The sequence below is a fragment of the Dendrobates tinctorius genome, unplaced genomic scaffold (genome assembly GCF_039654945.1).
Source record: "Dendrobates tinctorius isolate UK_male_01 unplaced genomic scaffold, ASM3965494v1 ptg000362l, whole genome shotgun sequence".
Classification (NCBI taxonomy): Eukaryota; Metazoa; Chordata; class Amphibia; order Anura; family Dendrobatidae; genus Dendrobates; species Dendrobates tinctorius.
This window is the reverse complement of record NW_027362028.1, coordinates 606,780-629,666: the sequence shown is the minus strand read 5'-3', so window position 1 is coordinate 629,666 and position 22,887 is coordinate 606,780. Positions and strand designations below refer to the sequence as shown.

Below are 22,887 nucleotides of genomic sequence, written 5' to 3'. Positions count from 1 at the left end.
CAATAGTGCATACTGTATATTTCAGGAACAAAGATAATGCAGCTTACAACTGGTATTTCTTATAGCTTAGGATCTTACCATCTTGTCTGTCAGCTTGCAGAGTGAAAGTAAAATGTGCTCCGGCTACACACACAGTGAGCAGGAACTTCCTGGCTATTTCTTTTTTAACTAAGTATTATTGGCAATACAACACTGCTGCTGGACACAGAAACTCCTGCACAATTAAACAGCCGTAAATAGCAGTTGATGCTATAGTTACAGTAATAAGCATTACTCCAAGAAGTCTACTCAACAACTACTTATTCTGTTAGTTCTATAGTGGTTCTGAGTTCTGCAAATTTATCTCTTGGATATAGCTTTGTCTTAACATCAGTTACCATCTGGTCAGTCTCGCAATAAACAAACTCAATTATGCCACGTACTGCGAAATCGGACTGTAACGTTAATATATTTGGTTTTCGTACTGATCTTCTCACTGTATGCAAGTGTCATGCATCCTTGGTTGTTTTCATAAACCACCATCGGTTGAGTTGATGGCTTACCAAGATTGCCTAACAATTCCTTTAACCCCTTCACTACCAAAGGTGGTTTGCACGTTAACTACCGGGCCAATTTTTACAATTCTGACCACTGTCCCTTTATGAGGTCATAACTCTGAAACGCTTCCGTGGATCCCGGTGATTCTGACATTGTTTTCTCGTGACATATTGTACTTCATGTTAGTGGTAAAATTTCATTCATATAACTTGCATTTATTTATGAGAAAAATGGAAATTTGGCGAAAATTTTGAAAATTCCGCAATTTTCCAACTTTGAATTTTTATGCCCTTAAATCACAGAGATATGGCACACAAAAATGTTAATAAGTAACATTTGCCACGTGTTTACTTTACATCAGCACAATTTTGGAACCAAAATTTTTATTTGTTAGTAAGATATAAGGGTTAAAAGTTGACCAGCTATCTCTCATTTTTGCAACACCATTTTATTTTTACGGACCACATCACATTTGAAGCCACTTTGAGGGGTTTATATGATAGAAAATACCCAAAAGTGACACCATTCTAAAAACTGCACCCCTTAAGGTGCTTAAAACCACATTCAAGGAGTTTATTAACCCTTCAGGTGCGTCACAGGAATTTTTTGAATATTTAAAAAAAATTAACATTTAACTTTTTTTCACAAAAAAAATTACTTCAGGTTCAATTTTTTTTATTTTACCAAGTGTAATAGGAGAAATTGGACTGCAAAAATTATTGTGCAATTTGTGCTGAGCACGCTGATACCTGATATGTGGGGGGGAACCACTGTTTCGGCGCATGCAAGAGCTCAGAAGGGAAGGAGCGCCGTTTGACTTTTTGAATGCAAAATTGGCTGGAATTCTGATCGGACGCCATGTCGCGTTTGGAGAGCCCCTGATGTATCTAAACAGTGGAAACCCCCCACAAGTGACCCCATTTTTGAAACTAGACCCCCTAAGGAACTTATTTAGATATGTGGTGAGAACTTTGAACCCACAAGGGCTTCACAGAAGTTTATAATGTACAGCAGTACAATTAAAAAATCATATTTTTTCCACAAAATGATCTTTTCACCCCCAATTTTTATTTTCCCAAGGGTAACAGGACCCTAAAAGTTATTGTGCAATTTGTCCTGAGTACGCTGATACCCCATATGTGGGTGTAAATGACTATTTGGGCACATGGCAGAGCTCGGAAGGGAAGCAGCGCCATTTGACTTTTTTGGCTGGAATTGAGATCAGACACCATGTCGCGTTTGGAAAGCCCCTGATGTACCAAAACAGTGGAAACCCCCCACAAATGACCCCATTTTGGAAACTAGACCCCCCAAGGAACTTATCTAGATGTGTGGTGAGAACTTTGAACCCCCAAGTGCTTCACAGAAGTTTATAACGCCCAGGCGTGAAAATAACAAACATTTTTTTTTCCACAAAAATGATATTTTTGCCCCAAAATTTTTATTTTCCTAAGGGCAACAGGAGAAATAGGACCCCAAAAGTCGTTTTGCAAATTGTCCTGAGTAGGCTGATACCCCATATGAGGGGGTAAAACACTGTTTGGGTGCATGGCAGAGCTTGGAAGGGAAGGAGCACCATTTGACTTTTTCAACGCAGAATTGGCTGGAATTGAGATCAGATGCCATGTTGCGTTTGGAGAGCACCTGATGTGCGCAAATAGTGGAAACCCCCAATTCTAACCCTAACCCTCGCCCTAACCCTAGCCCTAGCCCTAACCCTAGCCCTAACCCTAGCCCTAACCCTAATGGGAAAATGAAAATAAATACATTTTTTTAATTTTATTATTTTTCCCTAACTAAGGGGGTGATAACGGGGGGTTTGATTTACTATTTATGGCGGTTTTTATGTTTGGCGGCTGTCGCACGCTAAAAGACGCTTTTTATTGTAAAAATAGTTTTTGCATCACCACATATTGAGAGCTATAATTTTTCCATATTTTGACCCACCGAGTCATGTGAGGTCTTATTTTTTGCAGGATGAGTTGACGCTTTTATTGGTATCATGTTCGGGCATGTGACATTTTTTGATCGCTTTTTATTTCGTTTTTTGGGAAGCAGAATTTACAAAAACCAGCGTTTCATGAATTTCTTTTGGGTGGTGCGTTTACGCCGTTCCGGGTGCGGTAAAATTTATAAGGCGGTTTTATTCTTTGGGTCAGTACGGTTACAGCGATACCTCATTTAGGTCGTTTTTTTATGTTTTGTCGGTTTTATGCAATGAAAACAATTTTATATAAAAAATAATTATTTTTGCATCACTTTATTCTGCGAGCTATAACTTTTTTATTTTTTCACTGATGACGCTGTATGGTGGCTCGTTTTTTGCGGGACAAGATGACGTTTTTTTAGCGGTACCATGGATATTTATATGCGTCTTTTTGATCGCGCGTTATTGCACTTTTTGTTCGGCGGTATGATAATAAATCATTATTTTTTGCTTCGTTTTTTATTTTTATTTTTTAAGGGGTTCGCTTAAGGGGTTAACTATTGGGACAGTATTATAGGGCCGGTCGTTACAGATGCGGCGATACCAAATATGTGTACTTTTATTGTTTTGTTTTGTTTTTATTTCCAAAAAATGAATTTATTGGGGAATTTTTTTTTTTTTTTTTAATTTATTTGGCGATTTTTTTTTTTAATTATTTTTACACTTTTTTTAATTTTTTTTTTTACTTTATTACAATGTCCCAGGGGGGACATCACTGTCCTGTGACAGATCGCTGATCTGTCACATCACAGATCACTGTGACAGATCAGCAATCTGTCACAGGCACTGCACAGGCTTCCTCATGCCTGCGCTTTGCAGGCACTGAGGAAGCCAGCTTCCTGCAGGCCCCCGGAGGTCCCTGTCACCATCTTGGATCCGGGGACCTGCAGGAAAGGAGCCCCCCACAGCAGCGCTGCACATTGCGCTGCTGTGGGGGGCTCAGGGAAGCACGGAGGGAGCCCCCTCCCTGCCGATGCTTCCCTTTAACCCCCGGTACACCGCGATCGTGTTTGATCGCGGTGTGCAAGGGGTTAACGTGTCGGGGGCGGTCCGTGCCCGCCCCTGACACATTGTGCCGGGTGTCAGCTATGATAATTAGCTGACACTCGGCCGCGATCAGCGGCGCTCACCACGTGGGCGCCGCTGATCGCGATGACGTAATATTCCGTCCATGGTAATTAGGTCCATGGTCATATGGACGGAATATTACGTCATTTGTAGGTAAGGGGTTAACCAAATGACCTCTTGACTTGCAGGGGGCTGCAGACACATACTCTGCTTCTGTAGATGACAAGGCTATAGACACCTGGTTTCTGCTAGACCAAGAAATTGAATTTTCCCCAAATAGCCACTTGTCGATTTATGATCACTTAAGTCACCGACCCAGTCTACATCCACATAGCCTGTGAGTTTTAGATCTCCTGTTGCAGATATCTTTACATTTATGTCTTGAAACTCTTTCAAATATTGAAGAGCTCTCTTAACAACATTCCAGTGTTTTAGGCACATTTTTTCCACATATCTGCTTTCATGATTCATTTTTGGATCTGTGGCAGATTTGGCGTTTCATATTAAAACTTTTTTTCTTTTCAGGCCATCGGGGGTTAATGTCAGTTTTTCTCCCGGTGGCCGCTGGTGTAATTACATTGCTGCTGAGTTTGCTGATGCAGGTGGTGACCACTCCTACCTTCCTTTAAAAGGTCACCTGATGCATCAGCTGACTGTTGGTTATACAGGTCCTTTTGTATACCAACCGTGCTGAAGACAGGAGGTTGTTGATGCAGTGGTGCTTCAGCTGAATGCTGTGATCTGGTGCCTTACTCTGCTGTGTGGTGCTTTGCAGCAGAGAAAGCTAAGTGTTGTTTTGTGTTTCCTATTCCCTGTGGTGTTTGTCTTACCTTATTTTGTGTTGTCTTAGTGCAGCGGTGTCTTCACTTGCCAATTCCCTACTTAGCGGTAGGAGCAGGGCAAGTGAGGGCTTAGGTATCCTGCTCGGTGACGGGTTGAAAGAGCCTGTATAGGGACGTTAATAAGATCAGGGCACTTCCTCAGGTGTGTGCAGGAGGTGTCCATTTTCCCCATTCCCTACCGTTGTTAAAGTTTCCCTGGTGTTTCTTGGTGTGTTTTTTGTTTTGCCATTTAGTGACCGACCAGTTGGTGGGTCGTGTCACACTGGGCCAGTCACTCCGTGACATCTGCAGAGAATTCCAATAGTTGCTCTGATATTCGGTCAAGTCGTAGTTGCTACTGTATGTATAGAAGTGCTCCCACTGCCTGTCTGTGGTTCTCATTGTTAATTTACAGATCATCTTCTCCTTCCAACTTTAAGTAGGATGGTTCCTTTGGGGTTAATATACCTTTTGGCTCCTGACTGAGGATGGCCAAGCCTGAACAGTAAGGTTCAGGGTCCGTACTGAACACCTAATGTCCATGCACGTACCCCGAACACAGACTTCACCCTGAATCTATCAGAGATAGATATAATACAAGCTCCCTGCAACTGACCTTGGGGACAGGCAAGGATCTATTAGAATTAGATGTAAAATGTGCTTCCTGCAACTGACCATTGTAAGAAAGCAGGAGGTAAGGTCCTGGATTGCAGATATGTGTCACCAAGGTGGTTGGCCTCGGTGATGTAAATCCCAAGAGAAATTGCACTACTAACAATTGGTTACTGAGACGGTTCTATTTTTTACTTGATTTTGGGTCCAGGATTTAAAAGTGACCAAAAGAACCAAGGTGGGAAAAGTCGCTGCATATTCCAGACCAGGTCAGTCTTACACAGGTAGATGTTACACAAGCTCAGGAGACAAAAGACTAGAATATAAACGCTTGTATTATGGGCTCCAGCTGATGGTGACCAGAAGGTAAGCACTGGTTTGCAAGTTGCCATCATGCATAAAAAGCTTTTTCCGAATTTTTTTACTTGCCCGGTGAAATAGAAGGCTGAATATGGAGGGTCTCTTGCTTGGTTCCAACAAAAATTGACTTATGTTGTAGCCACAGATAGGTGGCACTAGAGAAATATTTTCCCTACTGAAGAATATATTTTGTATGCTTTTCCCAGGGAGTATTGCAAATTTTTTAAAATTTGCAATAATTTTTTTTGATCTGGAGGAATGCAATCAATGACTGCAAAGGTGAATGTCATATTTTTTAAAGGACATAGGAAGATACGAAGAAGGGTTAGTAGTAGTGATGAGCGACCGTGCTCGGATAAGGTGTTACCTAAGCATGCTCGTGTTTTAATCGAGCTTTTTTTGCATGCTCGAAAAATATGCTCAAGTCCCCGGGGCTGTTCGACAATCACAACACATGGAGGGATTTCCTAACAAACAAGAAATCCCTGCATGTGTTGTGACAGTTGAACATCCGCGGCGACTTGATCAAATTTTTCGAGCATGAAGAAAATGCTCGATTAAAACAGGAGCATGCTCAGATAACACCTCGCTCATCACTAGTTAATAGTAGAGTTGAGCAAAAAGATTCACCGGACTCTAATCAAGTGGCCACGTCGGGAATCCGGAGCCGTATCAGAGCCCTGTGGCATCTCCGTAGACTCTTTGGATCAGTAGGTCCCGATTCAACATCATCCGATTCTCGGATCCCATTCAGCCACTGAAGTCTATGGGTACGTGGAAAACATCGAACCACACTCGGATGACATCGACTGTCGGAATGGAAAAGGTGAAAAAAAAAATTTTTTTCAGGCTGCTAGACAGCCTGAATACATGTAGATTCCCTAACAAACTGGCATTCCACACATGAATTCAGGCTGTCTAGCAGCCGCAAATCATGCAGCTGCGTCGACAGAAACTAAATCTCCGAGCACGCCAAAATACTCGCTCATCACTACTTATAGTATATTCACATTTGTGGATTTTATTAGGTAATTTCTTCTGTCCGTGTGCCGAAAATATAAAGAAAATCCGTACAATATTTCAGATATAGGATACTTTTTCCTTTTAGTATTTTAATGTCTTAGCGTGTAATTTTATACCAGTTCGCTCCAAGGCGTAATGTGAAATGTCATCCACGTTTCTTTAAAACTATGCAAATACAGAAGGCAGGAGACTCGGGGACAAGTCCTGATTGACGGCTCTCCGTCGGGGGCCGTGCCGCCGTCTTTTGCATTTTTCTAATGTTACGTAATTATCTTTTTAAAAAAAAGGGAACGTTCTTCAATAGTAACGGCAGATAATGGATCAATGATTAGAGGGAATGAGAGAGAAGCCAAAAGAAAGAGGAAGTGTTCTGAGCGCAGCGAAGGGATAATCATTAAGCCTCAGACGACACTACACCGCCAGCGAGTGCACGCAGCAGCACAATGGTGAGTACGGTGCCTGACTGCGGTACATTATGGCAGGAAAACTTACCGTCCCCGGAAGGTTCCAATTGTCACCTGTTCTGAGACCTGGATACATTGATATTTGCTTCTGCGCCGTTGAATACAAGAAAAACATCACAACTGTGCACAGTCAGCTGTGTGTCACAACAGGGAAGTGATTCCCACAAGAAAAGGCATAGTACATCTCCGTCCAAGGGAGTGTATGTGCAAAGAGAGAGAGAAAGTTTATCTGCTGCTTTGCATTCAGAATACGCTATATTAGCACTGTATGGCGGTGTTATTTAAAGGCTATGGACATCTTTTCCTCTTGTGTTTTGGCTTAATAGCAATTTTGCAAGATTGTTTCATTGAAAATTTGTTAGCATTTGTTTTCTGCATCCTATATTTATCACTGTACATGGCAGACTGCGGAATGAGTTAACAGAGACTCGCTCAGTGAAACAGTTCTTTGGGCTGTGACTGTTATCTTGTAAGCTTATCTATGGTCATCTTTCATCCTGAGATCAGGAGAAGAGAAATAAAAGTTTTTAGACCAGAGCTGTACAAGGCAGACTGCAGAATGAGTTAACGAAGAGTCAGTCAGTGAAACTGTTCTATGGGCTGTGACTCTTATCTTCTACAACGTTGTTTAATTGAAAATTGGGTAGCGTTTGTCTTTTGCATCCTATATTTATCACTGCGCCTAGCAGGCTGCAGAATGAGATAACGGAGACTCGGTCCATATAACTGTTCTATGGGCTGTGACTCTTATCTTCTCCAACATGGTTTGATTCAAAATTTGGTAGCGGTTGTTTTCTGCATCCTATATTTATCACTGTACATGGCAGATTGCAGAATGAGCTAACAAAGACTCGGTCAGTGAAATAGTTACGATGTGACTCTTATCTTTTGAAACACTGTTTCGTTCAAAAGTTGTTAGCGTTTATTTTTCTGCATCCTATATGTATCACTGTACCTAGGAGACTGCAGAATGAGTAAACAGAGACTCGGTCAGGGAAACAGGTCTATGGACTGTGACTGTTATCTTGTAAGCTTATTTATGGTCACCTCAAAGGTAAACTTTCATGCTGAGTTCAAGAGAAGAGAAATAACATTATTTAGACCAGAGAATGAGCTCGCTGAGGGATAAAATGGTAACTTATTCTGTTGTTTGCTTGTGTATGTACCATGATACATAGAAGCTGCAGAAGACAAACACTCCAACATTTGTAATTACACACTATGGAAAGAAGTACATACATATAAAGAAACAAACGCCCCCAAAGTGTCCATATCCTTCAATCCCTGCATGAGGTTATTACTTTGATGCTGTGCTGCAAAATAATTGGGCACAATTGGAATTATTTTTGGGCTCCAAAGCATTTTTGCACTAAGGTATCCTTAAAAAGTTTACATTGATAAGCTCCTGCATCCTCTATTTATCACTGTACATAACAGACTGCAGAACGAGTTACTAGTGATCTGTCAGTGAGCTCGTTTTCTGGTCTCTAAAACCTATCACTCTTCTTTTCCCGATTTATCTTTTAAGCTGACTCATGACCACATCAAAGTACAATTTACAACTTTATAAAAATGGTTCAGGAGATGACAAGTGATACAGACCCTGACGAGCTCAACTTATTCATCAGGGAGCTTGTCTTCTAGTCTATACACTTTATCTTTCCTGTCCTAATCCATTTTCTAAGCTGATTCATTGCCAAATCAAAGTTCACATACTCTGAATGAGCTCACTGACGGTTTCACTGTTAACTCCTTCTGCAGTCTACTATATACAGTGATGCATTGAGGATGTAGAAGACAAATTATCCAAAAACTAATAAGTGAACCATATTTGAAAAGTCTTTTTTAACTGAAAATATATGAATTTAAAGGGCATCTGTCAGTAGGATCAACTTTCCTAAGCGCTGGTAAGATTATCTGGAGGCGGAGTCTCATAGAGATCTATGTCCGGCCCATAGATCTTAACAGCTCATTTACATATGAGAAAAATGTGGATTTCTCTGGTATAAAACATCAGATCACAGATATCAAGGTATCATTTTGTTCAGCTTCCTATGGCCCACATGGCGTTATAGATGACTTAGGAGGGTAAAGCCTACGGACAAATTAGGAAAATTATCTTTGGTTGCACTTTGTAATATAAATGAGAAAACGCTCTTCCTCTTTCACATGAGAAAGATTACCCTGTGATGTTCTTTGGGTGTCAATTCCTCAAAAATTTCCACCCAAATGTAACTTCTAGAAAGATTTGAAGTGCGGAATGTTAGAAAAAAGCAACAATGTATCACTGTAAAAAAACGCTACAATTGTATAAGTGGAAAGTTCTACAACTTTCTAATAAATGCTGGAACGAATGCACATTTCATTAATATTGGAAAAAAAAATATGTGACTCTTTACAATTTTCTGAATAGCTAACATAAGAAAAAATAAAAAAAAAACTTACATATGGAAGGTAGACTCACCAAACCCTGACTGAGGTACTAGCAGGATGCAGCAGGCCTCCATTGATAAAGGTTTGGGGCAGCACAGGTGCAATCCACTGATGAAGACAGCCAGTAACCCAACATAAGAGGGGCTGGCTGCCTAGTGGGAAAAATGCACACAGATAAAGCTTGCATAAGACATCAGTTACAGTGTGGTCAGACACTTTGCACCACACTGTGTCACTGATGTCCTATGCAAGCCTTATCTGTGTACATTTTTCCCACTAGGCAGCCAGCCCCTCTTATGTTGGGTTACTGGCTGTCTTCATCAGTGGGTTGCACCTGTGCTGCCCGAACTCATTATCTTAGTAAATTAGATTAATTAACAAAAACACCTGCAAAGGTTCCAAAGCGTTTATAACGTCCCTTAATCTGTTTCAGTAGCTCCACAATCATGGGGAAGACTGCTGACCTGACAGATGTCTAGAAGGCAGTCACTGACACACTCCACAATCATGGGGAAGCCACAAAAGGTCATTGCTAAAAAAGCCGGCTGTTCACAGAGTGCTGTATCCAAGCATATTAATGGAAAGTGGAGTGGAAGGAAAAAGTGTGGTAGAAACAGGTGCACAAGCAACCGGGATTAACTTTTTTTTGATTATATTCTAATTTTGTGAGAAGCGCCTGTATGTGAATGAGTGGCATGCCGGATCTCTCAATTGTGAGAAAGGTAGAAATGGATTCCGGTCCACTCCTGTAGGGAAAGTGGTGAAAAAAAGTGTAGAGACAGTCTTACACAGGAGATACAGTATATTTCTGCTCTTTTTTGTTGTTTCAATACACACAAAGGAAATAAACCTGTGTATAACAAAAGCTGTGTAATTGCAATAATTTTCTGGGAGAAACACTTCATTTTCTGGAACAATTTCAAGGGTGCCCACACTTTCATCCATGGCCGTATATTTAACGATTCTCCAAAGCAATCAAATAATTGTGCGACGCTTTATATTTCAAGAAGTTGGCAGAACTAGTGTAAAAAAATGTCAAAAGTCGCATCATTTCTTTTCTTAAAGGGAATTTGTGAGTTGCGTAATCTGAGAGTACAGTGATGTAGGGGCAAAGACCCTGATTCCAGTGATGTCTCACTTACTGAGCTGTTTGTTGCAGTTTTGACACAATCACAGTTTTCTCTGCTATAGATGTAGCAGAGCTCGGAATGCTGAGCTGTGTATAACCCCGCCCAAATCCCTGATTGGTAGCTTCCTGTATACAGTGTCAGCAAGCTGCCAATCGGTGGTGGGGGTGGGGTTAAATAGATTAGCAGGACTACCTTGCATGAGACAACTAGTCCTGCACTGATAATCTCCTGCTGATAAAACACTTGATTGCATTGAAACTAATGGAAGCTGCTGAGCAAGTGATACATCACTGGAATCAGGTTCTGAGCCCCTATGTTATTCTGCTCTTAAGTTAAATAGCCAACACTTGCTAACATATTCCCTTTTTATCTCCAATTTTATGTTATTCAGTCCTTTCTGAATTCCATCCATACAATTTTAATTCTTCACAATTTTCACTATATTTGATTGCACCAGTGAATGAGAGCACTTTTTTTTCTCATAGCTAAAGAGGGAGCAAATTAGAAAAAATTAATTGAAGTGAATGGAGCTGAGCTGCAACATCGGACACATCAGGAAAAAAGCAGAGACATTTTTAGAATCCTAAACATCCCCTTTAAATTAAAAAATATATATATAGAAAAATGTTGCAATTTTCACTTTGGCTACTTTTGTCAATTCTAGAACTTCCTGTTCTTTCAGAAAATTCCCATGTATATTAGCAGGAATAGACTGACTCACACCCTATCTTTTGTGTAGAAGCTGTGTCATTTTAATCCTGTCTGTGACAAAAATGAGACTGCTGAAAAGTCTTCTATAAAGAACAGCAAGAATGAGACTAAAATGAACTCCAGTGGCCAGTGTGAAAATTGCATGATTTATGGGGATTGTAATAAAAAATGTAAAAGAAAAAACACATTTAACCCCTTCACCCCCAAGGGTGGTTTGCACGTTCATGACCGGGCCAATTTTTACAATTCTGACCACTGTACCTTTATGAGGTCACAACTCTGGAACGCTTCCATTGATCCCGGTGATTCTGATATTGTTTTCTCGTGACATATTGTCCTTCATGTTAGTGGTAAAATTTCATTCAAATAACTTGCGTTTATTTGTGAAAAAAATGGAAATTTGGCAAAAATTTTGAAAATTTCGCAATTTTCCAACTTTGAATTTTTATGCCCTTAAATCACAGAGATACGGCACACAAAAAACTTGATAAGTAACATTTCCCACATGTTTACTTTACATCAGCACAATTTTGGAACCAAAATTTTTTTTTGTTAGGAAGTTATAAGGGTTAAAAGTTGACCAGCGATTTCTCATTTTTACAACACCATTTTATTTTTAGGACCACATCACATTTGAAGCCACTTTGAGGGGTCTATATGATAGAAAATACCCAAAAGTGACACCATTCTAAAAACTGAACCCCTTAAGGTGCTCAAAACCACATTCAAGAAGTTTATTAACCCATTAGGTGCGTCACAGGAATTTTTTTGAATATTTAAAAAGAAATGAACATCTAACTTTTTTTCACAAAAAAAATACTTCAGGTTCAATTTTTTTTATTTTACCAAGGGTAACAGGAGAAATTGGACTGCAAAAGTTATTGTGCAATTTGTCCTGAGTACGCTGATACCTGATTTGTGGGGGGGAACGACTGTTTCGGCGCATGGCAGAGCTCAGAATGGAAGGAGCGCCGTTTGACTTTTTCAATGCAAAATTGGCTGGAATTCAGATCGGACGCCATGTCACGTTTGGAGAGTCCCTGATGTACCTAAACAGTGGAAACCCCCTACAAGTGACCCCATTTTGGAAACTAGACCCCCCAAGGAACTTATCTAGATATGTGGTGAGAACTTTGAACCCACAAGGGCTTTACAGAAGTTTATATCGTACAGCGGTACAATTAAAAAATCATATTTTTTCCACAAAAATGATCTTTTCACCCCAATTTTTATTTTCCCAAGGGTAACAGGACCCTAAAAGTTATTGTGCAATTTGTCCTGAGTACGCTGATACCCCACATGTGGGGGTAAACCACTATTTGGGCGCATGGCAGAGCTCGGAAGGGAAGCAGTGCCATTTGACGTTTTTGGCTGGAATTGAAATCGGACACCATGTCGCGTTTGGAAAACCCCTGATGTACCAAAACAGTGGAAACCCCCCACAAATGACACCATTTTGGAAACTAGACCCCCTAAGGAACTTATCTAGATGTGTGGTGAGAACTTTGAACCCCCATGGGCTTCACAGAAGTTTATAACATAAAGCCATACAATTAAAAAATCATATTTTTTCCACAAAAATGATCTTTTCACCCTCAATTCTTATTTTTCCAAGGGTAACAGGACCGTAAAAGTTATTGTGCAATTTGTTCTGAGTACGCTGATACCCCACATGTGGGGGTAAACCACTATTTGGGCGCATGGCAGAGCTCGGAAGGGAAGCAGTGCCATTTGACGTTTTTGGCTGGAATTGAGATCGGACACCATGTCGCGTTTGGAAAACCCCTGATGTACCAAAACAGTGGAAACCCCCCACAAATGACACCATTTTGGAAACTAGACCCCCTAAGGAACTTATCTAGATGTGTGGTGAGAACTTTGAACCCCCATGGGCTTCACAGAAGTTTATAACATAAAGCCATACAATTAAAAAATCATTTTTTTTCCACAAAAATGATCTTTTCACCCTCAATTCTTATTTTTCCAAGGGTAACAGGACCGTAAAAGTTATTGTGCAATTTGTTCTGAGTATGCTGATACCCCACATGTGGGGGTAAACCACTATTTGGGCGCATGGCAGAGCTCGGAAGGGAAGCAGCGCCATTTGACGTTTTTTGCTGGAATTGAGATCGGACACCATGTCGCGTTTGGAAAACTCCTGATGTACCAAAACAGTGGAAACCCCCCACAAATGACACCATTTTGGAAACTAGACCCCCTAAGGAACTTATCTAGATGTGTGGTGAGAACTTTGAACCCCCATGGGCTTCACAGAAGTTTATAACATAAAGCCATACAATTAAAAAATCATATTTTTTCCACAAAAATGATCTTTTCACCCTCAATTCTTATTTTTCCAAGGGTAACAGGACCGTAAAAGTTATTGTGCAATTTGTTCTGAGTACGCTGATACCCCACATGTGGGGGTAAACCACTATTTGGGCGCATGGCAGAGCTCGGAAGGGAAGCAGTGCCATTTGACGTTTTTGGCTGGAATTGAGATCGGACACCATGTCGCGTTTGGAAAACCCCTGATGTACCAAAACAGTGGAAACCCCCCACAAATGACACCATTTTGGAATCTAGACCCCCTAAGAAACTTATCTAGATGTGTGGTGAGAACTTTGAACCCCCATGGGCTTCACAGAAGTTTATAACATAAAGCCATACAATTAAAAAATCATATTTTTTCCACAAAAATGATCTTTTCACCCTCAATTCTTATTTTTCCAAGGGTAACAGGACCGTAAAAGTTATTGTGCAATTTGTTCTGAGTACGCTGATACCCCACATGTGGGGGTAAACCACTATTTGGGCGCATGGCAGAGCTCGGAAGGGAAGCAGCGCCATTTGACTTTTTTGCTGGAATTGAGATCGGACACCATGTCGCGTTTGGAAAACTCCTGATGTACCAAAACAGTGGAAACCCCCCACAAATGACACCATTTTGGAAACTAGACCCCCTAAGGAACTTATCTAGATGTGTGGTGAGCACTTTGACCCCCCAGTGCTTCACAGAAGTTTATAATGCCCGGGCGTGAAAATAAATAATTCGTATTTTTTCCACAAACATGATCTTTTAGTCACCATTTTTTTATTTTCCCAAGGGTACCAGGAGAAATTGGACCCCAAAAGTTGTTGTCCAATTTGTCCTGAGTATGCTGATACCCCATATGTGGGAGAAAACTACTGTATGGGCACACGTCGGGGCTCGGAAGGGAAGTAGTGACGTTTTGGAATGCAGACTTTGATGGAATGGTCTGCGGGTGTCATGTTGCCTTTGGAGAGCCCCTAATGTACCTAAACAGTGGAAACCCCCCACAAATGACACCATTTTGTAAACTAGACCCCCCAAGGAACTTATCTAGATGTGTGGTGAGCACTTTGAACCCCCCAGTGCTTCACAGAAGTTTATAACGCCCGGGCGTGAAAATAAAAAATTCGTATTTTTTCCACAAACATGATCTTTTAGTCACCATTTTTTTATTTTCCCAAGGGTAACAGGAGAAATTGGACCCCAAAAGTTGTTGTCCAATTTGTCCTGAGTATGCTGATACCCCATATGTGGGAGAAAACTACTGTATGGGCACACGTCGGGGCTTGGAAGGGAAGTAGTGACGTTTTGGAATGCAGACTTTGATGGAATGGTCTGCAGGTGTCATGTGCGTTTGGAGAGCCCCTGATGTACCTAAACTATTGAAACTCCCCACAAGTGACCCCATTTTGGACACTAGACCCCCCACGGAACTTATCTAGATGTGTGGTGAGCACTTTGAACCCCCAAGTGTTTCACAGAAGTTTATAACACTCGGACGTGAAAATAAAAAAATCATTTTTTTCCACAAAAATGATATTTTTGCCCCCAATTTTTTATTTTCCTAAGGGTAACAGGAGAAATTGGACCCCAAAAATTGTTTTGCAATTTGTCCTGAGTAGGCTGATACCCTACATGTGGGGGTAAAACACTGTTTGGGCGCATGGCAGAGCTTGGAAGGGAAGGAGCACCATTTGACTTTTTCAACTCAGAATTGGCTGGAATTGAGATCAGACGCAATGTTGCATTTGGAGAGCCCCTGATGTGCCCAAACAGTGGAAACCCCCAATTATAACTCCAACCCTAACCCCAACACACCCCTAACCCTAATCTGAGCCCTAACCCTAGCCCTAACCCTAGCCCTAACCCTAGCCCTAACCCTAGCCCTAGCCCTAACCCTAGCCCTAACCCTAAGGCTGTGTGCACACGCTGCGGATTTTGCTGCGGTTCTGCAGCGGTTTTGGCTGCTGCGGACCCGCAGCAGTTTCTGCTGTGGTGTACAGTACCATGATTCCCTATGGGAATCAAAAACCGCAGTGCAGACGGTGCGGAATTTTCCGCGCGGATTATCTGCGGTTTTCAATCCGCAGAAAGAATTGACATGTCAATTCTTTCTGCGGATTCTCCTGCGGTTTGCCATCTCCTCTATTGAGGAGATGAAAAACCGCAGGACAAAACCGCAGAGCAATCCGCAGGTAAAACCGCAGGTCTTTTGACCTGCGGTTTCACCTGCGGATTTTACAAAATCCGCGCGGATGAATCCGCACCTAATCCGCAGCGTGTGCACACAGCCTTACCCTAACGGGAAAATGGAGATAAATACTTTTTTTTTAGTTTTATTATTTTTCCCTAACTAAGGGGGTGATAACGGGGGGTTTGACTTACTATTTATGGCGGTTTTTATGTTTGGCGGCTGTCACACGCTAAAAGACGCTTTTTATTGTAAAATAGTTTTTGCATCACCACATATTGAGAGCTATAATTTTTCCGTATTTTGACCCACTGAGTCATGTGAGGTCTTATTTTTTGCGGGACGAGTTGACGTTTTTATTGGTACCATTTTCGGGCACGTGAAATTTTTTGATCGCTTTTTATTCCTATTTTTGGGACGCAGAATGAACAAAAACCAGCGTTTCATGAATTTCTTTTGGGGGGGTGCGTTTACACCGTTCCGCTTGCGGTAAAATTGATAAAGCGGTTTTATTCTTCGGGTCAGTACGGTTACAGCGATACCTCATTTAGGTCGTTTTTTTATGTTTTTGTCGGTTTTATGCAATGAAAACTATTTTATATAAAAAATAATTATTTTTGCATCGCTTTATTCTGTGAGCTATAACTTTTTTATTTTTTCGCTGATGATGCTGTGTGGCAGCTCGTTTTTTGCGGGACAAGATGATGTTTTCAGCGGTACCATGGATATTTATATGCGTCTTTTTGATCGCGCGTTATTACACTTTTTGTTTGGCGGTATGAAAATAAATCATTATTTTTTGCTTCGTTTTTTATTTTTATTTTTAAGGGGTTCGCTAAAAGGGTTAACTAATGGGACAGTTTTATAGGGCGGGTCATTACGGACGCGGCGATACCTAATATGTGTACTTTTATTGTTTTTTTTTTATTATTTCCAAAAAATGGATTTATTGAGGGAATATTTTTTTTTTTTTTTCTAATTTATTTGGCGATTTTTTTAAATTTATTTTTACATTTTTTTTTAATTTTTTTTTTACTTTATTACATAGTCCCAGGTGGGACATCACTGTCCTGTGACAGATCGCTGATCTGTCATATCACAGATCACTGTGACAGATCAGCAATCTGTCACAGGCATTGAAGAAGACTTCCTCTTGCCTGCGCTTTGCAGGCACTGAGGAAGCCAGCTTCCTCAGGTCCCCGAAGGCCCCCGTCGCCATCTTGGATTCGGGGGCCTGGAGGATAGGAGCCCCCCGCAGCAGCGCTGCACATTGCGCTGCCGTGGGGGGCTCAGGGAAGCACGGAGGGAGCCCCCTCCCTGCCGATGCTTCCCTTTAACTCCCGGTACACCGCGATCATGTTTGATCGCGGTGTGCAAGGGGTTAACGTGTCGGGGGCGGTCCGTGACCACCCCTGACACATAGTGCCGGGTGTCAGCTGTGATAATCAGCTGACACCCGGCCGCGATCAGCGGCGCTCACCACGTGGGCGCCGCTGATCGCGGTAGACGTACTATCCCGTCCACGGTCATACGGGCCAGGGTACCGTGGACGGGATAGTACGTCGGATGTCAGGAAGGGGTTAAAATAAAAAACATGTTTTTCTGATTCCCTTTAAGAATGAATTACTATAAAATTATAGACTGTTGCAAACTTGAAGCTTTTCTACGAAGGAAAATCTATGGGTGACCTGCGACAATCAGCAGAATTCCAATGCTATTCCGTTTTTTGTGATTGTTGCAGATTTGTATCCACCCGAGGAAAACATTGAGTTAAACTAACGGAAGCGCTAACCATTGTTGCAGATCTGTAGGCTTAAACCTTATGAATGATACTTGTTTAATGGCAAAAAGATGGGAGATTTAAATATATAGTAATTAATAGTAATAATTAACTTTTTTTTTATAAATCAATAGTACAAGTGAAAATAAGAAACTTTGTACTAGATCTTATTAGTGAAATTTGCTTCTTCTCTCAATCCATAGTCTCTCCTCTTCTGCATTGATTATACACCTGGGTGGCACCCCTCAGCGTGACACGGGGGTGCAGTTGCCCACTGCAACCAGTCTCGGATGCGGACTGTCTTGATTCCCAGCTGCGTTCTGGAGAATACCATTTGTATCCACCCAAGGAAAACATTAAGTTAAACTAATGGAAGTGCTAACCATTGTTGCAGATCTGTAGGCTTAAACCCTACGAATGATACTTGTTTAATGGCAAAAAGTTGGGAAAATTAAAAAAAAATAATAATTAATAGTAATAATTAACTTTTTTTTTATAAATCAATAGTACAAGTGAAGATAAGAAACTTTGTAATAAATCTTATTGGTGAAATTTGCTTCTCTCACTCCATAGTCTCTCCTCTTCTGCATTGATTATTCACTCTAAAAAAAACTGCTCAAATAGGTCTACAGATCTGTCTGCAGTGAAGGATCAAATTACAGCGGCTGCTTGTAGAAGTCTATGGTGAATGGTAGGAGGGAGACAGAAGCAGAGATACACAAAGAAAAACTGCTGAGGCTTCCAGTGCACAGGAAAAACTGCTATAACTGCAGGATGCAAGTCATAGATGAATTTTTCCTTCTGTTCACACATGGCAGCTTACTTGGAGAAGTCACCTGCACGTGACGTTACAGTTAAGGTTTAGCTTAGTTTCCTGTTGCTTGCCCGGCACACCTCATCTGAACAACTTGTATCTGATCCCTAAATGTATCCAGAAAAGACTAAAGTCAGAGCTGAGGATGGTGCGAAATCCAAAGTCAAATAGGGAAGACAAACAACCGATAGCGGCAAAAAACAAATATTAGCAAATGCAAAATAAAAAGTGAAAGCAGAGCTCGGAACACACGGCGTCTGTACATGTAATCCTAAATTACATGTGGAGCTTTTCATGGGGTTTCCATTAATGTTCCCATATGTTTCATTCACCAGATGGGAGAAAAACGTGTCTCATTAACCACGTGTTTAACTGTACAGGAAAGAGCAGCAACCTGAGCATTCCTATATGGAGAGCCACCAGAAAACATGCGAATCGACACTGCTACACATGCCCTACTGTGCTGTAACATACTGCTACATGTTATTTGGCAGCAGGGTTGGTGCAGTGCGACAGACAGGCAGGGATCACAGGAAAGTTCAAAACAAAGTGTATTTAATGTCCAACATACTCACAAATAGAAAACAAATGGTATCCTCCGGAACGCAGCCGGGAATCAAGACAGTCCGTATCTGAGACTTGTTGCAGTGGGCGACTGCACCACCGTGTCATGTTGAGGGGTGCCAGGCCTTTAGGCTTCACATGGCTCCGTGTTACTTCACACAGGCTGAACCTTGCAGAGCCACCTGCTCTGCAGTTTGCAAACCAAGACTGATATCCAACCCTTTCCTGCAGGGTTTTTTAAATGGAATCTGTGCCCATGGGCCACTTGTAAGACCCAGTCCAGAGGGAGCAAACAGCCCACTGCCATTCTGTAGTTCACTTCAAAAATAAAAGCCCATACCAGGTTTTCTTAAAGGGAAGGTGCCGTGATTTTAATTTTTGTATTAATAATTATTGATTATGTGACGCGCTCACCAGGACCATGGGGTACCCGGAATCGGTCCGGACAGTCCTATGGGGGAGGTCACGGGGCCGTGATCCGTTTCCATGGCCCTGGCCTTGTCATAAAAATAGAGGATAGTTATGTGGTGTTTAATCGTGACGCCACCCGTGGTGTTTGGCAATGAGTGGCTGATGCTGCGGTTTTGGTCCACTGGGGCTGATGGTGATGCAGCAAAGATGGTTCAGCTCCCCACGGGTAGAGCAGGGCCCCAGGGCAAATATATTTGATGCCAATTACAGATGACGAATTGAGTCCGGCTTGCCTGGAGGCATTCAGGGGATCCACCCTGCCAGGTGGGGTTGGGGACCTTCCTTCTGCGCTCTTTTTTCAGGTCCCTGCTGCTTGTAGCTAAGCTGCGGCCCTCTCCTGCGTGATGGTTTCTAACATGTATGGCAGACAGTGTGAGCCTATATCACGGGCACTGTCCTTTTCACTGTCAACCCCGGGCTCTTGGTCTGCTGCCATGCCTTCAGGTGCTCGGTGCGGCCATGGAGCTTGCAGTCCCATGCCCTCCAGATTCGGCTGTCAGGGTATACAACACCCACCCAGCCAAGGACTCTGGAGTCACTTTTTATCAGAGCTCCACTCTGGGGTAGGCTATATGCAATTTTAGTTCCCCAAAGCCCTTGTCTCTGCTCCTGTCCCTTCCCTCTCCACAGACCAACTGCCAACTCTCCTGTTTACTCTCTAAGCTGACTTCTTTCTGACTCACTAACCCCACCTGCTGGCCAGAATTTATAAGGAAGCTCCCTTTTCTGGCCTGGAGCAGGAATTGACATGTACACTGTGTTACCTGGCATGGGGACCCCCCCTGCCTCCAGGCATGACATCACACCTTAGAAGCAATGTCACCGTGGCAACTGGACTCTGGGGTGCCACATTCCCCCCATGAAATTCAGCACTCCTGGACTGAGATAACATAACAAGAATTGTTACCAACAACAATAAGTGAAAATCTACAAAATCATAAAAATGTAAAAATTATCAAAAACAAAAAAAAACAATAACACAGTTACTGCAGCGACCAGTCCTTATGCTGCTGTCCAGGAATTGTCTTTGTCCTTGTACCTGGGGTTTGGTTGGTGGGAACCGCCTTAGCCCACTTTGTGTGTCGTCCCTGGGCGTGGCTACAGGGCACTCTGTAGATGGGCCTGGTTTTTCGGCCATGCAGGCGGTTTATTTTCGAGGCCAAGTTGAGGAAACTATTTACAAATAAAATCCTGACCACACATAGTCCTGTGGCCCAATTTTTCTTCTACTGGTTATTACAAATACTTAAAAAATTCATACAGTAAGTCTCTGTAGGCTCTCATGCTTAACGGTTACAACTATACATTCTTATTAACTTATTTACATTATGTATTCTCTATAATGGACAGGGATCTGACCTCTAGTACTACGAGTTGATCTACGCAGTACAGGTATCACCAATGACCTGACCTGTTCTCTAGTGTCTACTGCGGGTGCAGCGAGTGCACTAGTCACTACGCTATAAGTGGACCTGTGTAGTATTGGTATTGTGGACTGCCTTCTTCTGTCTCTTAGACTCACCATGAGGCTGACAGATTCTCCGCTAGCAGGGGGCAGATTTCCGCATTCCACTGCAGATGTGGCATCTGTTACTGGAGCCGTTTCATTAAGAGTCTCTGCTTCATCCGGTGCAGTAGGCTGATGAAAGGTTAGGACAGGTACTACGATAGTCTGATTCACTTGTGTCTACGACCGAGGAAATTTTCCAAGGATAGTATGGATCTTCTCTTCCACCTCTACTGTGTGCTGAGGGGTGTCTTGGACTTCCTCTTTGTCTTTTAGTTGATCAGGGCACAATTTTAGATGATCTCTTGAGACTGCTTCTAAGGTTTCTCCTCCATCTTTGCTGATGATACATACTTTGGTATTATTAAAGTCTGAAGGTATATTGGTGAATGGCTCAGCCTCCCACTGGTCATCTAGTTTGTGAACTTGTCTCTTTCTTTTGAGTACTTGTTCTCCTGGTGTCAAGGGAACTGCAGGGGCATGTTGATTGTAATTCCTTTCCTGCCTCTGTCTTGCCTGGGACAAACTTTTCTCCACACATTCTTGCACTTTATGGTATTGTTGCTGCCACTCCATATCCCAGTCTGCATCTGGTGATGTTCTCTCAGGTGTTAAGACTCCCATGTCCAAATCAATGGGTTATTTGCCAGGTCTTGCCCTCATCAGGTAGGCCGGAGTGCAATTTTTGAGTTTACCGGTATATGATTATATAGATCTACCAGATCTGGCAACTCCTCTGTCCACTGGTTTCGTTCTTCCAGAGGTAAGGTCTTCAATAGGTCAATTACCACCTGGTTCATCTTCTCACACATGCCATTTGTCTGTGGATGGTATGGTGTCGTCCTGATTTTCCTGCAACCATATATGTTACAGAAATCCTGGAACACTTCTGCATCAAAGGCTGGACCTTGGTCGGTGAGCACATGTTCAGGGTAACCGTGCGGTCGACAAAAGTGCTGTTGAAATGCCTTGGCTGCTGTCTTTACTGTTTGGTCTTTGACAGGCACGACTACCAAGAACCTTTAGTAATAGTCAACGATGGTCAAAGTATAGGTGTAGCCAGTCCTTCTTGGAGTCAACTTCACGTGATCTAAGGCTACCAGTTCATGCGACTGCTTCGTGATGATTGGCTGTAATGGGGCTCGCTGGCTCTTACGTTCTTTCCTGCGCAGGTTGCATGGGCCCCATTATCGGCACCACTTCTCAATGGCTCTCCTCATGCCAACCCAGTAGAATCTTTCACGAAGTAGGACCTCCAACTTCTTCCACCCGAAGTGTCCTGATACATCGTGGTACGGCTCCAAGACCATTGGCGCATCCCACTTCGGGACTACCACCTGCCAGGCCAGTTCGTGTGTGCGTCAGTTGATGTTCCTCCGACACAGCTTACCCTCATAGATGAACAGCTTGCCTCTCTCCTTCCATAACTGCTGTGCTTCCTGTGGGGCATCTGGACCAAGGTGTGAATCAGCTTGTGTCAGCAACTCCTTTACTAGGCGAACGGCTGGGTCACTATCTTGCGTCTCTGCCCACTCTTGATGGGGTAATGGGTTCAACGTAACCTCACGTACGATATAGCGCTTCTTCCTCACCTCTTGGGAGCGCTGGGCTGCAACTGGACAGTGGAAGGCTGTAACTCAATTTCTTCGAGTTCTTCTGGATCTTCTCCTCCATCTGGTGAATTTGGCATCCTGTACAGCACATCAGCATTAGCGTTCTTATGTCCCGAGCTTCCAGCTCATGTGAACAACGTTAATGTAGGAGGTGGAGAAAACCCTGATAGAAGTAGGGCCAGCAATCCTCGGCATCAGTAGCACATGTGCCGTGCCAGGGAGTGACTCGGCCCCAGCTTCCACAATGTTCACCCAGTGAAATGATGGGGGTGATGGAGAAGGCAAGGATGGGAGTGATGGGGAGAGGGCCAATGATGGGAGCGATGGGGAGGTGTTATGAATGGGTCACCGAGGAGGATAGCAGGACCAGGCTAAGCCACCAGAAAACCAGAGAGGTTGGTAACTAAGCGGATTGTAGAACCCTGATCCTATCCACACAACTAGCAGTAGCTGTGGAGCGTGCCTACGATGCCCTAGATGCCTTGGC

At 42.6% G+C, this 22,887-nt stretch overlaps 1 protein-coding gene and 1 long non-coding RNA gene across 3 annotated transcripts in view; one reads left to right on the top strand and one right to left on the bottom strand.

The window, feature by feature from the left end:
- LOC141075553 (uncharacterized) overlaps window positions 1-7,023 on the bottom strand; it is a 161,670-nt gene extending 154,647 nt beyond the window's left edge. Inside the window, exon 1 of the long non-coding RNA XR_012227295.1 lies at window positions 6,901-7,023. This is a non-coding gene — a long non-coding RNA (uncharacterized lncRNA). The remainder of the gene's footprint in view (window positions 1-6,900) is intronic.
- The window catches only part of FYB1 (FYN binding protein 1), a 142,859-nt gene continuing 126,688 nt past the window's right edge, over window positions 6,717-22,887 (top strand). For both annotated transcript variants that reach the window (XM_073562653.1, XM_073562651.1), the window contains exon 1: window positions 6,717-6,854. In XM_073562653.1, coding sequence (XP_073418754.1) covers window positions 6,852-6,854 — 3 coding nt within the window. In that variant the 5' untranslated portion in view covers window positions 6,717-6,851. The remainder of the gene's footprint in view (window positions 6,855-22,887) is intronic.